This window comes from Carassius gibelio, chromosome A3, assembly GCF_023724105.1.
Source record: "Carassius gibelio isolate Cgi1373 ecotype wild population from Czech Republic chromosome A3, carGib1.2-hapl.c, whole genome shotgun sequence".
Taxonomy (NCBI): domain Eukaryota; kingdom Metazoa; phylum Chordata; class Actinopteri; order Cypriniformes; family Cyprinidae; genus Carassius; species Carassius gibelio.
The window spans coordinates 24729743-24744812 of NC_068373.1; the positions used below are offsets into that span (position 1 = coordinate 24729743).

Consider the following 15070-nt stretch of genomic DNA (forward strand, 5'->3'; position numbering starts at 1 on the left):
AGAAAGTAAAGCCTTCTGTTTTTAAATTGAAGCTGAAGCCCAGCGGGGTTGTGTATCAAAACAATGATCCCTAAAGAAAGCTGAACTTTTGAAATGGTCTCGTCACATTCCAGAATTAAACTCCAGTGAAGTGTGGCTAAAGTGGCAGGATCTAAAACGCACAGTTCACACTTCAACGCCTAATGTCACCGAGCTGAAGCAGTTCTGCAAGCAGGAGTGGGCCAAAATTCCTCCATATAAATAACTACAGGAATCATTTGGTTGCAGTCATTGCTGCTAATGCAGGTGCAACCAGATATTAGTTACACCTCCATTTGTGGCATTAACTGCAAATAGCTCGGAATGTTTTATAATCTTGTGCATTTTGATCTTGTTGTGTTGTCGTTCATGAAGGGTTTCGGTTAAAGATCTGATAACATTCATTTTAAAACACCGAAAATCAGATGGGGGTAAAAACTTTTCAACAGCACTGTTCTTGCAAGTTTTGTTTATTTCTCCTGCACTTTAAAATTTTCTTATGAGGTGGCACATGCTATCTTCTCCAATGCAATAGAAGGATCTTGAGATATTCCCTCTTATGTCAATACCGGGGTCAAATGGCTCTCCAGGAGCTTGATGTTACATAATTTGATGTTTAGGCATTCATCAGAAGATATCATGTGTTGGCCTAGACCTTGCTCAGTGATGTATAGTCTGAGTAGATACTTCAGCCAATCAGAAGACAGATCTCCCAAGGGTAATATTAAGTGGGAGGGAGGGCATAGTACCCCCTTGGGACCCGACTGGGCAATGAAGGGCTCAAAGGAACAATGGCCACCAAGCAGTCACATCTTGCAGAAGACCTGTCATGCCCCATCTGTGGAAGTATCCTGCAAAAGCCTGTAGTGCTCTTTTGCAGACATCGATTCTGTAAAGTTTGTCTGGAGAGCCTGTGGAACGGTGGAGGATCTTGCGAATGCCCCCTTTGCTGTCAGCCATCATCTATGGGGGAGCTCATAGTCAATACCATGCTTGAGAAGACCTGCGAGGGCTTTCTGGAGCGCTGCAAAAATGACCCTCTTGCGTGCAAGGAGCACGGTGAGGCCTTGACACTCTTTTGTTTGGAGGACCTGGAACCCACTTGCAGCAAATGCAAGTCATCTGCCAATCACCAGGGCCACAGGTTATATCCATTAAATGAAGCTTCACATGACTGTAAGGTATGTCTAACATACAGATTCATGGTCACTTGCATCTACGTCTGACATTTGTTCAGATGTGGTGTTGATTCCAATCTGTGGTTTCAAATGTTGCACTGCCAATTCAAGGATTAGAAGGAAACCAAAAAGTTGAGAATAACCACTTGGACAACCGTTCCTTCTCTTTAGGACCTCAGAAAATGGTTATTTATGGATTCTTGGCTGTGTTCATTATCAGTCTATTAATAGTGGTATGCTAGGGTTGAGGCCTCCTGGTAGGACTGAAACCAGATGCCCATGTGCTTAGCTTAGACTAGAGTTGATGAAAATACAGACTAGTATCTAAAAAATAATCCTCAAAAGAAGCTATAAATCTTTTATGGTCAAAACCAAGGAGGGATTACAGTGATGAGGCCCACTCTTATCACCCACACTCTGTTGCCTGTGGAATGGTGGAGGATCTTGTGAATGTCCCCCTTGCTGTCAGCTAAAATATATATCTCACAATTTTGGCCTGACCTCGGAAGCTAATCAAGGTTTGACTTCGCTGGTAATTCTAATCCCACTAGTCTGGGCTATAATTCATCACTGGTCAGGACTGTTACCTCTAATGCTTTTGTCTCCTAATGGACCCTTTTCACACTTCCAGGTTTGGAAAACTGAAATACACTATAGCGGGAGGAGCATATCTAGAGTTAAGAGGTCATAGCAAATATTATTTCAGCACTATTTCACCCTAAAGAAAAAATTTAATGTATTTCCATGCCTTTCAAAAAAAAAAAAAAAAAAAAAAAAAAAAAAAATATATATATATATATATATATATATAGAAGGGTTGCAGCTAGTCTTTTTTGAGTTAATGCCAGTGTAATATACAGTAATCTTAATATAATGTTAATATAATCTTAAATGATTTATCAACTAAAAAATACACATTAAAAAAAGAAGTACGTTTAATGGATTGTCCATTCTTCTTGTGGATGCTGGTGCCTACATATTTTGCCATTGTTTTTATCCCAAAGATATTTTGACAGAAAAGTTAAAAAATTTTTATCTAATGAATAATTAAGCAGGTGTGTTTTTTTATTGGCCCGTCTAATAATTACAAATTCTTTCTGCGTTATCATATGTATTCACTCTAGGAGGAACTGAAAAATGCTTTGAAACCACTTCAGGAAAAACTGAAGCTCTTCCGGAAAGTGAAACTCACTTGTGAGCAAACAATACATCATATTAAGGTACGGTAATCTCATTTTGCATTTGCTTTGTTAATCACGTGAACGATTACAGAAAGATACAAGTAGATAATAGATAGAAAGATAGAAAAGCGATGTTCTCATTACAGAGGCAGGCAGAGAACACGGAGAGGCACATACGAGAGGAGTTTGAGGAGCTGCACCAGTTCCTGCGAGACGAGGAAGCATCCAGACTTTCCATGCTAAAGCAAGAGAAGGATCAGAAAAGGCAGATGATGAGCGATAAGATTGAAGATTTGGAGAATGACATCACTTCACTCAGCAACACCATCAGAACTGTCGAACAGCAGATGAGATCTCAGGACATCCCATTCCTCAAGGTGAACATTTAAAACTTAGAAACACAACTTACAGTTCACATGTTGCACTTTTAGTAATCTACTTTTCTTGTTATTTAACCTAGAATTATAAAGACACCGTAAAGAGGTATAAATCCTTTTCACTTAAATAGTATAATTTGCTCTGTGACCTAGACCTGGAATAACTCTGTCCTGGTATTCTGTAACTGTGTTCTCTGACAGAACCTGGCGTGTTCCCCAGGATCCAGAGATGATAACCGGTTCACTGCTTGATGTAGCCAAACATCTAGGCTCATTAAAGTTTAAAGTCTGGGAAAGAATGATGGAAATCATTCAATACAGTGAGTATATTCAGTATCAAACTACCAAGTCATTTTAACGTTTTCACATGTATTTATTTGTCCATTTTAAATCACTAAGAAATGTCTAGATCAAATGTAACCAATATTATTACAAGTATTTTGTATTTTTACCAAGACTAAACACAAACATGACCAGTATATCGTAAAGTATGGTTACATTTTATTTACATTGCCTTTGTTCCAATGTTTTTAAATATGCAATTACTGAGTAAAATTAATGAACCACATGTATTAACTGTGTGGTTAGTTGTATGATGGGGGTTTGTGAAAGTGTGTGTATAATTATGCATAATTTATTGTTATTAATATAGTAAGTACATGTAATGTTCACACTTTATTTTAGGGTCCAATTCTCACTATTAACTAACCATTAACTATGACTTTTGCCTCAATTAACTCCTTATTTGCTGCTTATTAATAGTTTAGTTAGTTGTTAAGTTTAGGGTATTGGGTAGGATTATGGATATCATGCATTATATGTACTTTATAAGCACTAATAAACAGCCAATATGTTAATAATAGATTGAACCCTACCCTATACTAAAGTGTTACCCATGTAACATATGTAACAAGGACACTGTAAAATAAAGTGTTACCAAAACTGCACAATGTTTTCATCGTAGTAATATTTATTGAATTGAATTCATGTTTTTGAGGGTGGAATAAGATTAACTATCATGAAAATGACGTCAGTGATGTCTTAATGCATCTATGAATTGAAGAATGACGTTTCCTTATGTAAAAAATATTATTTATTTATTATTTTGGTTAAAAAGACCTGGACATTTCCTTACGATATTCATGCTTAAAGCAACTGTATGTAGTCTTGTGTATATTTGCGACTTTGGAATCCCCTGCAATTAATTGAGTGGCATTTACTGTCGCAAATATCAGTAGATAGTGTGGATAATTGTGCACATGCCGTAAAGCTATCAGGCCTTTTCATGGGGTTTCATACCTGCTCACCAAACTTACATACTCCTAGCACAAATGGGAAGTATGGGAAAGAAACAGAAACCATTCACCTTATTAGAAGTCATTGTACCACCACAATGATTTTGAAACTGATAAGTCAAAGCAAAAAAAAAGAAAGAAAAAGTACTCTTAACCAGTTGCTTTAAGGAGACAATTTTGCTTGCCCTGCAACATTAGCATTTCACCTTTTAAACTATTCCTTTGCTGCAGCTCCAGTGACTCTTGATCCAAACACCGCGGCCAGCTGCTTTCTCCTGTCAGAGGACCTGACTACAATACAGTGCTGCTCTCAGACCTTTAAACTCCCAGAAAACCCTGAGCGCTTTGATATAGGTGCAGAGGTGTTGGGCTACGAGAGCTTCAGCTCTGGGCGACACAGCTGGGACGTGGAGGTCAAAAACAACACCTACTGGGTCATTGGAGTTGCGAGCGCATCTGTCAGCCGGAAGGGAAAGCACGTGTTGACCCCTGCAGAGGGATTCTGGACCATTAGGCTACGAAACGGAGAATATAAAGCCTGTACTGCCCCATGGTCCCCGCTCACTATGACTAAGGAGCCACAGGTGGTGAGAGTCGTATTGGACATGAACAGGTCCAGGGTGACTTTCTACGACCCACGAGAGAGAACGCCTCTGTTCACCTACACGGACATCATCACTCCGAGAGCGTTCCCGTACTTCTGCAGCGCCTGTAAGGAACACCCATTGAAAGTGTTGCCAGCTTGGATCTCTATCAAGACAGACTGATGTGAAGAATGTCCCTCTCAGCGTTTCTTTGCTCAAGGCTCACCTCTCATGTTACGTGTGGGTGAGCTAGGATGAAAATAACCTTCGGTTCCACGCTCCGGTTCGGGTTTTAAAACCTTTGTTTTTTAAAAGGTGAATGTCATCGAAACGGTCAATGCTTAGATCACATTTTACTCAGGAGAAAATGAAATAAAGGGTGATGAGATATACCCATATTGACAATAATATTGACATTAAGAAAAATGAATATTAATATCTTAGTAGTAGACTGTATTGCACCTCAATGGCTGCATCTGGAATCAAATTGCTTGCCAATTATATACTGTAGTAGGCAAAAAAAACAGCATGTGAAATGAGTAGCATGTATGAATTCACAGTATTCACAAAACTAAAGGCAAAAAGTACCCAGATGACCTGCTACTTGATTCTGAAGTGTGCATCCAATGGACACTTTACTATCCCACGAGGCTACAGGTGAAGGGTTGTGAATGGCAGAAAAGAGTTGCAGCTGCCGGTGGGTCACATGATTATGACAACAAGGTGAATGTAGTATGTTGAAATTACATTAATTTTACATTGAACTTTTATTTTGAATGGTCGCAAAATAATTACTTAGCCACAGCTTAATACAGCCAGCGTGTAGATAGATACTACTGCCACACAAAACCAGGTCAGACGGGACGACAGGTGAAAGCCAGACACCCACAGCTGAACAAAGTTCGCTTCTCCAGAATGGATTCCGTTAAAATCCATATTTTCAGTGCGATTCATTTAAGTTTGAGATGAATTTGACTGATTGCTTTAAAAAATAAATACATACATTGCAGTTATACTGTTATTGAGAATTCTTTTGGTCATGATAATCTAACCTGATCTCAAGTGCATATAAATAGTACATCAAATAAAAACTTAAAATTCAAATAAAATCTTATAAGGGCTGTCACAATATCAGATTTTCACTACATGATCACCGAGCCCAGTCTCATGAAAATGTGTATAAATAGTACGCAAAATAAAAACAAAAACTTGTGATATTGACACGCAAAGATGGACTTACACAATGGGTAAGTTAAGAGTTGTGGGGGTCAGATGCCATCATATATGTCCGTGAAACCTGCGTATCACATGCACGGCAACAAATTTCATATCATATGCACATGAAAACTGCGTATTATGTGCATGCCAAACACATGCGTACCATATGCACGCATGCAAGTTTTTGTTTTTATTTTGCGTACTATTTTTACACATTTTCATGAGACTGGGCTCGGTAATCGTGTAGTGAAAATCTGATATTGTGAAAGCCCTAATAAGATAATATTTTCAAATTTGTATTTATTTATTAAATTATATATATATATATATATATATATATATATATATATATATATATATATATATATATATATATATATATATATATATATATAAATTAAACATCAATATAAGGACATTAAAATGGGGAGTGTAGTGAAATTTTGATATTGTGACATACCCTAACAAGAATTATAACATTTTTATTAAATTTTAAAATAAGATGGCAAATATGAGTTTAGTTTAAATATGACCATACATTTTTTTTTGAGATTTAACAAAGTAAAATTTGAAATGTGTAGTGAAAACCTGAATTTGTGACAGCCCTAGTAAAAATGACATTATTTAAAATGTTTGTAATAATAATAATAATGATGATATATATATATATATATATATATATATATATATATATATATATATATATATATATATATATATATATATATATATATTATTAAAAGTAACATGGAATGTTTATGTCAGGAGGTTACAATCAGAAAAGAGGATTCTACAGTAAAAATGATTATTTATTAATTTAATCGTTCAGAAGTCTGCAGTAAATTCATGTGATAACATTGTTTTAACTTTCAAAACGTCTTTGTTCACGTATCAGTGTCAAACATTTCATCTCATCAAATCACACATGGGTAAAGCTTGAGGAGGTCAAATCTAAGGCACATTGTCGTAGCTCTTTACAATAATACTCTGTATCTTTCAGCTTTCTAAAAGTCACTTCGGAGTTAGGCATTTTAGCAATATTCATGTAGTAAAAATCTCATATCTGTTAACATACACTCATTTTCATCATTTCAGGATCAAAAAGTATTCAACCAGCTGGTTTGTAGTGATTTAAGTCTATTAGTGTCAAAACCAGATAGTGGAGTTTCATCTTTCATCCTGTTGGCTTTAGTGGTTGAGTTTTTTACTAAGCTGGTTAAATTGGGAGTGCACATATATTTTGTCACCTGTTCACTACTATAAAATCAGAATAACTCATTCAAATAATTCTCTCTCACTGTCTCATCTATTGCTTATCAGATATTCAGTTTGTCATTGTGAAGACAGCTTATGCACCAAACTGAAGAAACCTGTTCAAAAGCAATACTATTATTTTAAATTCAAATGTAAGTGCAAAAAGTCTCTAAATACTAGCAGAACAAATGTGACCCTGGACCGCAAAAGCGGTCTTAAGTCGCTGGAGTATATTTTTAACAATAGCCAAAAAACTTTGTATGGGTAAAAATGATCAATTTTTCTTTTATGCCAAAAATCATTAGGATATTGAGTAAAGATTCCTGTTCCATGAAGAGATTTTGTAAATTTCCTACCGTAAATATATCAAAACGTTATTTTTGATTAGTAATATGCATTGCTAAGAACTTCATTTGGACATCTTTAAATGTGATTTTCTCAGTATTTAGATTTTTTTTGCACCCTCAGATTCCTGATATTCAAATAGTTGTATCTCGGCCAAATATTGTCCGATCCTAACAAACCATACACCAATGGAAAGCGTATTCATTCAGCTTTCATATGTCATGTAAATCTCAATTTCGAAAAATTGACACTGAAGACTGGTTTTGTGGTCCAGGGTCACAAATCTGAGTGGGTTCTGTTGCATTGTGGTAACACAGTGCGTTCATGGCTTAGAAGACCAAGTAGGTTCAGTTTTTTTTTATTTTTTTATGAGTAATTATGCATTTTATTGAAATATGACCCATACATTGACCCCATACTTGTCCCCCCCCCCCCCCCCCCCCAAAAAAAAAGAATAATCCAGTAAAAATCTAGTTTAAATAATCAACACTATGCACTTAATTTAATTTTACTTATGGTAATATGTAGTCATTAACTAAAAATTTAATAAATAAACATTTTAATATATAAGAAACGTTATGCAGAGATTTCCGTGAATATTTTTAAATGATGATGAGAAATCAGTTCTTTGAAACAGTTTGACTGAAGTTTAAAAAAAGAGATAAATCTCTTTCTTAATGCTCTCATATATAAAGTAATTGGTTTGAAACCTTAATAGCTCAATAAATACACATTAATCATTGGGATATTCATATATTAATTTTAGACAGAGCATATGTGGCGTAATACTTTACATATAATCCATTCCAGGCTGTATGGCATCTGGAGATCTTTCCTCACCTGTGGTATCTACACATGGGGAGATGCGTAGAAATATCGGCCATGCGTATGGAGGAAGAGCATGCTGAACCTCTTTCAGGAAAGAATTACAGTTAAAGTTTCCTGTTGAGTCAGCCATTCCAGCCTTTCCCTCCACACCTACGCGCGCGCGCGCGCGCGCACACACACACACACACACACACACACACACACACACTGTATGTGAGGATAAACACTTGGGAACTTTAGGACAAAAGTTGCTTTATCTGTCTCACCTGGTACATTTACTCCAAACACTGCTACATCAGTTTGCCCCAGCAGGCTGCTCAGTGTACCCTCCACTTCAGTAGTGGACATGTTCTCACCTTTCCAGCGAAACGTGTCACCACTTCGGTCCCGGAAGTACATGTATCCAAGCCCGTCCATAACTAAAACATCATCTGAGAGACACCATGCCAACAAAATAAGTTTACTTGGCGGTGCATACATGGGTTATATATCCCTGACACTAAAAGTTCCTAGAGACACGGCTGGCAGCCAATCTCATAAGTTGCCAGAAATGTGTTGAAGAAAAATAACAGTATCATCAAGGGGAATAAAATGTTTCTTTGCAGTGTGTTAAAGGTGCACATGACAGATAAGCCGAGTCGTTTTTCTTGAATACATTGTAGGCGATCTTCTTCCTGGTGGCATCCTGACTAGCGTACCCATCAAACCGACGCAGAGGATCCTCCTGATTTATTCTCCCCACCAACAGCCCAGGCTCTCCTGTGAGTGGAGGTCGATACATGAAGAGAAAAATCAATGATAAGATCACAAAAGAAATCTGTGGGAGGAAAATGACTATCGATTATTTTGTACATTGTTCCAGTGGGATGCACTCAAATAATAACCATTTTTACTTGATAAGAGTGCTTGTGTTTTCTTTTTTTAAACAAACTAACTTTAATGCCATCTAATTTGATATTTTATGTAACCCAAATACATTTTAAAATAACAGAAGAAATGACTTCTATTATATTCATATATTAGGTTTGGTGACCCCCAAACCTCAGCATGTCTCTTTAAAGTAAAATAAAAAAAGGTTTTTGGAAAAGATGTCTTTAAAGTAAAAAAGTATTTAAAGTATAAGGAAAGTATGAATTGCTCATGAAAGTAAATCTTTGTTGATGATGACCCAAACATAGGTGACTTACAGTGCAGTTATGTTTGATGCAGTCTTCCCAGAAGCGACTTGCAGAGAACTTCTTCTTGACCACCACAGTCAAACCGTGGATCAGACACTGGCCCACCCCCATAATATTACCTGTTAAAGAGTAAATTCAACAGACGTACAGCATGTGTTGAGCTATTACTCAAATCTGCAACTGTATGTTTGGAACCAACATCTTCTGACAGTTTACAATGTCTTCATAGAAAGACAAGGAGTCTGTAAAGTGAGCAACTGTGACGTGCAATATACCTGCTGAATGGCAGAGGGGTAAACAGTCATACATGACGTTGTCTGGCTGCAATCCTGTAATATCTAGGAGACAGAAGCAGTTTATGTAAGCTCAGTTTATGAAAGTATTTCTCTCAGTGATTTATGTATGGTGGCTGCGAGCAGGTTATCGTCTGTGCACCACTATAGCAGCTTTAGGGAGTCCTGTGGTGCCAGAAGTGTAGATATAGAACAAACGATCTGTGAGAGAAAGAGGGAAAATGTCTGCTAAATTTATAAATGTTAAGCAAATGTACAACATATAACATGGATGAAACCTGGACTAGATTACTCCTAACTGTCTAGCGTGCAGGATTTACAGCTTACTATGTTTGAAAAACATAAACAAAACACACAATAAGAAACATTTGAACATTTCAGAATATTTAATTCAGCAGGTTCCATTCTTTTATCATCACGTTATTAAATAAATCAACATGTCTGAACTATTAGCAGTCAATATAATTAACAATTTAATTAAAAAAAACAAAAAATAGAATTAATGTGACCTTTAGGTAATTTGTTTTTCCCACTGGAGAATGGAAATGGAATGTATGATTGATAAAGTAGCAACTGTTGTTCACACTAATGTTCAAAAGTTTGGGATTATTCATTTCAAACAAATGCTGTTCTTTTGAACTTTCCATTCACTAAAGAAACCTGTATCATGGTGTAATCGTCACTGATAATAAATATTTCCTGAGCAGCATTAATCATTAGAATAAATCAATCATTAGAAGGACCGTGTCACACTAAACATTGCCATTTATTAAACTTCTAATACTTTTGACATCCATTTACTTCATATTATTATAAAAGCAATAGCATATTATATTTATTTGTAGTATCAGACATATGCTACTCTAAAATTTTTAAATTCTGAAACATTCTAACATTACGCTATTCTGACATTCAAATATTTATTTGTCTATATTATCTGACTCTTATCTTTCTCACTCAGATGCTTGTCTTCAATCTGATTATTGTCTTGTATCATCTAAAGAGCTCTTGACAGAATTGAGGACCCCTTGATAAATCACCATCACATTATACAAGTGGATACATTTATCTGAGCTGATAGATCTTATGACTTGCAAATTTTAAAATCCAATTAATATGTTACCTTGTGACTGATTCAGGGCGATTCTGCACAGAAACCAGTTCCACTGCCAGCAGCACATTCTCAAGTCTTCTCATAACAACTTGTGTAATAGCTATAATCTGACATATTTTCTAAAGAATTGTCTGGAGAAGGGGAATATTTTCGTATTGGAAGGGAGGACATCAGAAATATACTTTACATACTAATAACCCACAATAAACACAACTAGCCACCAGGATAAACAGACAATGTTTATACATCATTCTAATACAGTCTGACCACCATACAGACTCGAAACTAATGATCTAGAAGTTCCTAACTTACCTCCATAAAAACTTGAATAATGGCCCACAACAGAAAATATTGCTACAAAGCTGCAACACCAGAGATCTTAAAAGTATGAGACATGAAATAAATGTAACACTCCAGTGCACTGATAGACAAAGAAATGTGCCCATAAAGATGCTATTAAAGCCACCTGATCCATCCCTCAGACGGTCCACAACCTCTAGCAGGAGTGTCAAACTCATTTTAAACATACAGGCCAACTTTTTTTTTTTTTTAATGGTAACAACTTCATATTCCCGTAGGATAAAAAGATGTGGGTTTACACACAACATAAAAATGAACACTTATCTGACCTTCTGTAGCTAAAAAAAATAAAATAAAATTATATTTTGATTGTTTCATACCCATTTACCGGGGTCAATAATTGTTTTTTTTATTATTATTATTCTATAATATTCTGAGCTCCACTTATAATGTTGGTACATCAAAAGCAGGCATAATTTAAAATTAAATAGACCCCCTCCCCCCTGTTTTTGCCCCTTTGTTTTGAACACTGAATGCTTTCATCACAGCAAACGAAATGTATACACAATATAAATATGAGATTAATTTAGCGTTACAGAAGGTCTCTGTGTTTTTAACGAGAGCAAGACTCAAGCTGAACCGAGTTCAAATCAAATATTAGTCAAGGCATGCAAAGACAAACTAAAATCAGCACAACATTTGGAAATTCTAAATCTATTTTTATTCCAAGTGTTAATGCTGTGGTATCTCTTGCTTCACAAACATGTGCAAAAGATGAAGATGTGTTGATCTGTGCCTGAGCAGGCATTCTTGTGCTAATGTATGCATCTCTATTACCGTACGTAATTAAAACCTTGGTAGTAAAAAATAAATAATCGTTTGACAGCGTTGTTTTAATAATACCGTATTTTAGGACTATAAGTCGCACCTGAGTATAAGTCAAAAATACGTCATGATGAGGAAAAAAAACATATATAAGTCACACTGGACTATAAGTCACATTTATATAGAACCAAGAACCAAGAGAAAACATTACCATCTACAGCAGCGAGAGGGCGCTCTATGTTTTCAGTGTAGACTACATGAGCAATGAGCAGTATAGAGCGCCCTCTCGCAGCAAGAGACGGTAATGTTTTTTCTTAGTTCACTTCTCTTGGTTCATGTCAATTTAATTTTGATAAATAAGTCGCACCTGACTAGAAGTCGCAGGACCAGCCAAACTATATAAAAAAAGTGCGACTTCTAGTCCGGAAAATACGGTAGATGTTTTTGGACTAACATCAAGTTAAGAGTTAATTTTGACATGTTTTTAAGGAAAATTTGATTTAGCAATTTATGCCCCTTTTAATAGATTAAACATCATTTTTTCCTCAAATCATTCCAGACTCCTCCACAAGCTACATCTGACACATTATCCATGTATTTGACAACTCTGCTCTACAGCTAAAACCTTGTAATACAGTAAAACTCACCGTTGAAGCCCTTGGACACGGTACAGGGTGGTGGGTGTCGAGGGGCAGATGCCAGGATGGAGTCGAGGGGGTGACATTTCAGAGCAGCCATCTGGTCTGAGGTCTCCTGTGCTGAAGCGCACCATGGTCTCACTCAAAGAGAAGCTCACTTCAGACACAGCTACATACACACAGGGAGGCGTGTGCAATTAGTTGCATGATCCAGGTACAAGCCAAAGTGAATGCTGTAGACTCACCGTCTGCTAGCTCTGCTCCAAAAACAAGTGCTCTGGATGCTGAAACACCCATGCAGTGCAGGAGCGAATCCCGTCGGAGGTTGAAGTTGATGAGTGCGGCCTCCACACCTACTTTAGCCAAGCCGAGCCAGAGTGCCATTTGGAGCGGCCGGCTCTCCATGAATAGTGCCACCACATCTCCTGAGGTCCAGCCCTAGCTCAGTGCCCAGTGGGCCACAGCATTGGAGATCTGATCTAACTGGGAGAAAGTCCACGTTTCCCCAGTGGCTTCATACACAAGCGCAGGCTTGTCTGGGTGCCGAGCCACGGTTTTGGAAAAGATGGAGGGTATGGTGTTTCGGTTACGAATATGAAGCCATAATGCCAGTTTAACCCTCAGCAGCACGTAAAGACCGCTGATGAACAAGGGGAGGAGAAATCGGTAAGTCATTTTCACATCTTTCATTGCTCTCATTTGAATATTCAAAGTCACGTTAATAAGTTTTATTAAAGGCTCTGTCACATTTAACTCTATTATGCACATTTTTATGGCCGAAATCCAGTCATTTCAGTAGGAATCCACACAACTGAGAATTCCGTCTGAGAAGGAAAGATTCCCTCATGCATATTCCACTGGATTTTAATAACGTGGCAGGAGTTCTTTGCTTTCATAACCAAATTTGAAACCCAACTCAAAGTTGGCACAAAACAGACATTGAAGAGAAAGTTCTTACATTATGCATGGATATTATGCATGAAAAATCGCATTGATGTACTGTTTACAACAATTTTTCTTGCATGCTGAATTTTAATTTCCAAGTTTCACAGTAGAAAAAAAGTTTCATACAGGTTAAGTAGATAGTAGGTGCATCCCAAATCGCGTACTACGAAGGTAGTGAGTAAATTATGATAGCATTTTTTTGGGGTGGGGGATAATTCAGAAACAGAAGAAGTTAGTCTAACAACAGATATTTTATCCACATTGTGATGTGAATCAGAGTAAAATGGATTATCGAAAAGAAAAATAACTCAGTGCAGGGACTTGGGTCAATGGGTTGGTTGTTGATTGGATGAAAGCAGATTGGAATGTGAGCTTCCAGGTAATTGTAAGGGTAAGGGGTGGAGTTTATGAGGACAAAATGATTGAAGATGTCCTGCATAAGTCACCAGAGAGAAGCCTGTAACTTCACCGGAAGATGAAGAAATTTTCAATTTTCTAAATATTCATTACCTGGCCAATTTTTTTTTTCTAAAATTCAAACATGCACTTGAATGCATTTAGAAAATAGATAGGGTAAATTCCTGGTTTTAAGGTAAAATGCTGACTTTAAAAGAATGTCTGCTAAAAATAAATAAATACATTTATGTCTTAGCTGGTTTATGTTGGTCTTCCACGCCTGCAAAGCAGGTAAAACCAGCCAATTAGCTTAGACTGGTTTCAGTTTATTTATTTATTTATTTTTTCAGCAGGACATTATTTGTAGTTGATGTGAGATCCAAAATATCAGTCACTCACTTGATGTCCCTTTTAGCCGTACGAACCACCACATACAGGTACCGCCAGCCTCCTGTTCCTAAATAAACACCCAGACCTGCTGCGAGGCTCCAGGACCAGCATGCCCCAAACAGACGGAGCAGGCACAGGGAACCCAAGGACAGGAGCCACTCGCCACATAGTGCATCCTAAAACAGGAACATGCTGAGCATCACTTCTCAGTCACAAACACAGCAGCTAAGCAGTCTCCACTTAGATATTCACACAACGTGTCTGCTGATGGTTTATGGCGGTATCATAAAGCAATAAAACAGCCATGAAAGCTTACCTATGGTTGAGAGATATATAGTTCAGCCTGCCCTGGTCTGTCAAGACATTGGACGACCTTGCTGTGCAGTTAGAGGCTGACTGACCACAGTTATGTCCAAACTTACAGACCCCTATGAAAATAAGACGAGCGCCCGAGAGCACAGGGCGGGAGAACTTGCTACTATAGTCTATAACATTCAGAAGTTCACTAGTCAGTAAGTATCTTCTCTTCACGTGCAGCACCTTTTCGACAAACTACGTGTTTATTAACAAACAACCACTGACTGACTGTTTGGAGAAACATGATTGAAGCCTGAGCTGGTGTGAGAGCTTTCCAAAATGGCTGAGAGGAGAGTGGTTTTCACAATAAAAGCGTGGAGCTCGTGTCGGTAATACTGTTAAAATTAACTGATTGT

At 37.2% G+C, this 15070-nt stretch overlaps 1 protein-coding gene and 1 pseudogene across 1 annotated transcript; one reads left to right on the forward strand and one right to left on the reverse strand.

Moving 5' to 3' along the window:
• Positions 1-398: 398 nt before the first annotated feature.
• Positions 399-5762, forward strand: LOC127953163 (zinc-binding protein A33-like). The gene is made up of 6 exons (XM_052552148.1): positions 399-1199; positions 2321-2416; positions 2524-2754; positions 2838-2860; positions 2956-3074; positions 4281-5762. The coding sequence occupies exons 1-6, from the start codon at positions 810-812 to the stop codon at positions 4814-4816; spliced, it is 1395 nt and encodes a 464-aa protein (XP_052408108.1). The 5' UTR covers positions 399-809; the 3' UTR covers positions 4817-5762.
• Positions 5763-8437: 2675 nt separating this feature from the next.
• Positions 8438-14958, reverse strand: LOC127943166 (long-chain fatty acid transport protein 1-like; annotated as a pseudogene).
• Between the last annotated feature and the right edge of the window lie 112 nt (positions 14959-15070).

Coding starts and splice junctions, on each gene's coding strand:
- LOC127953163 (XM_052552148.1), top strand. CDS start 810: ATGGCCACCAAGCAGTCACATCTTGCAGAAGACCTGTCATGCCCCATC. Junction 2,861..2,955: donor TATAAAGACACCGTAAAGAG/GTATAAATCCTT, acceptor GTTCTCTGACAG/AACCTGGCGTGTTCCCCAGG. Junction 3,075..4,280: donor GATGGAAATCATTCAATACA/GTGAGTATATTC, acceptor CCTTTGCTGCAG/CTCCAGTGACTCTTGATCCA.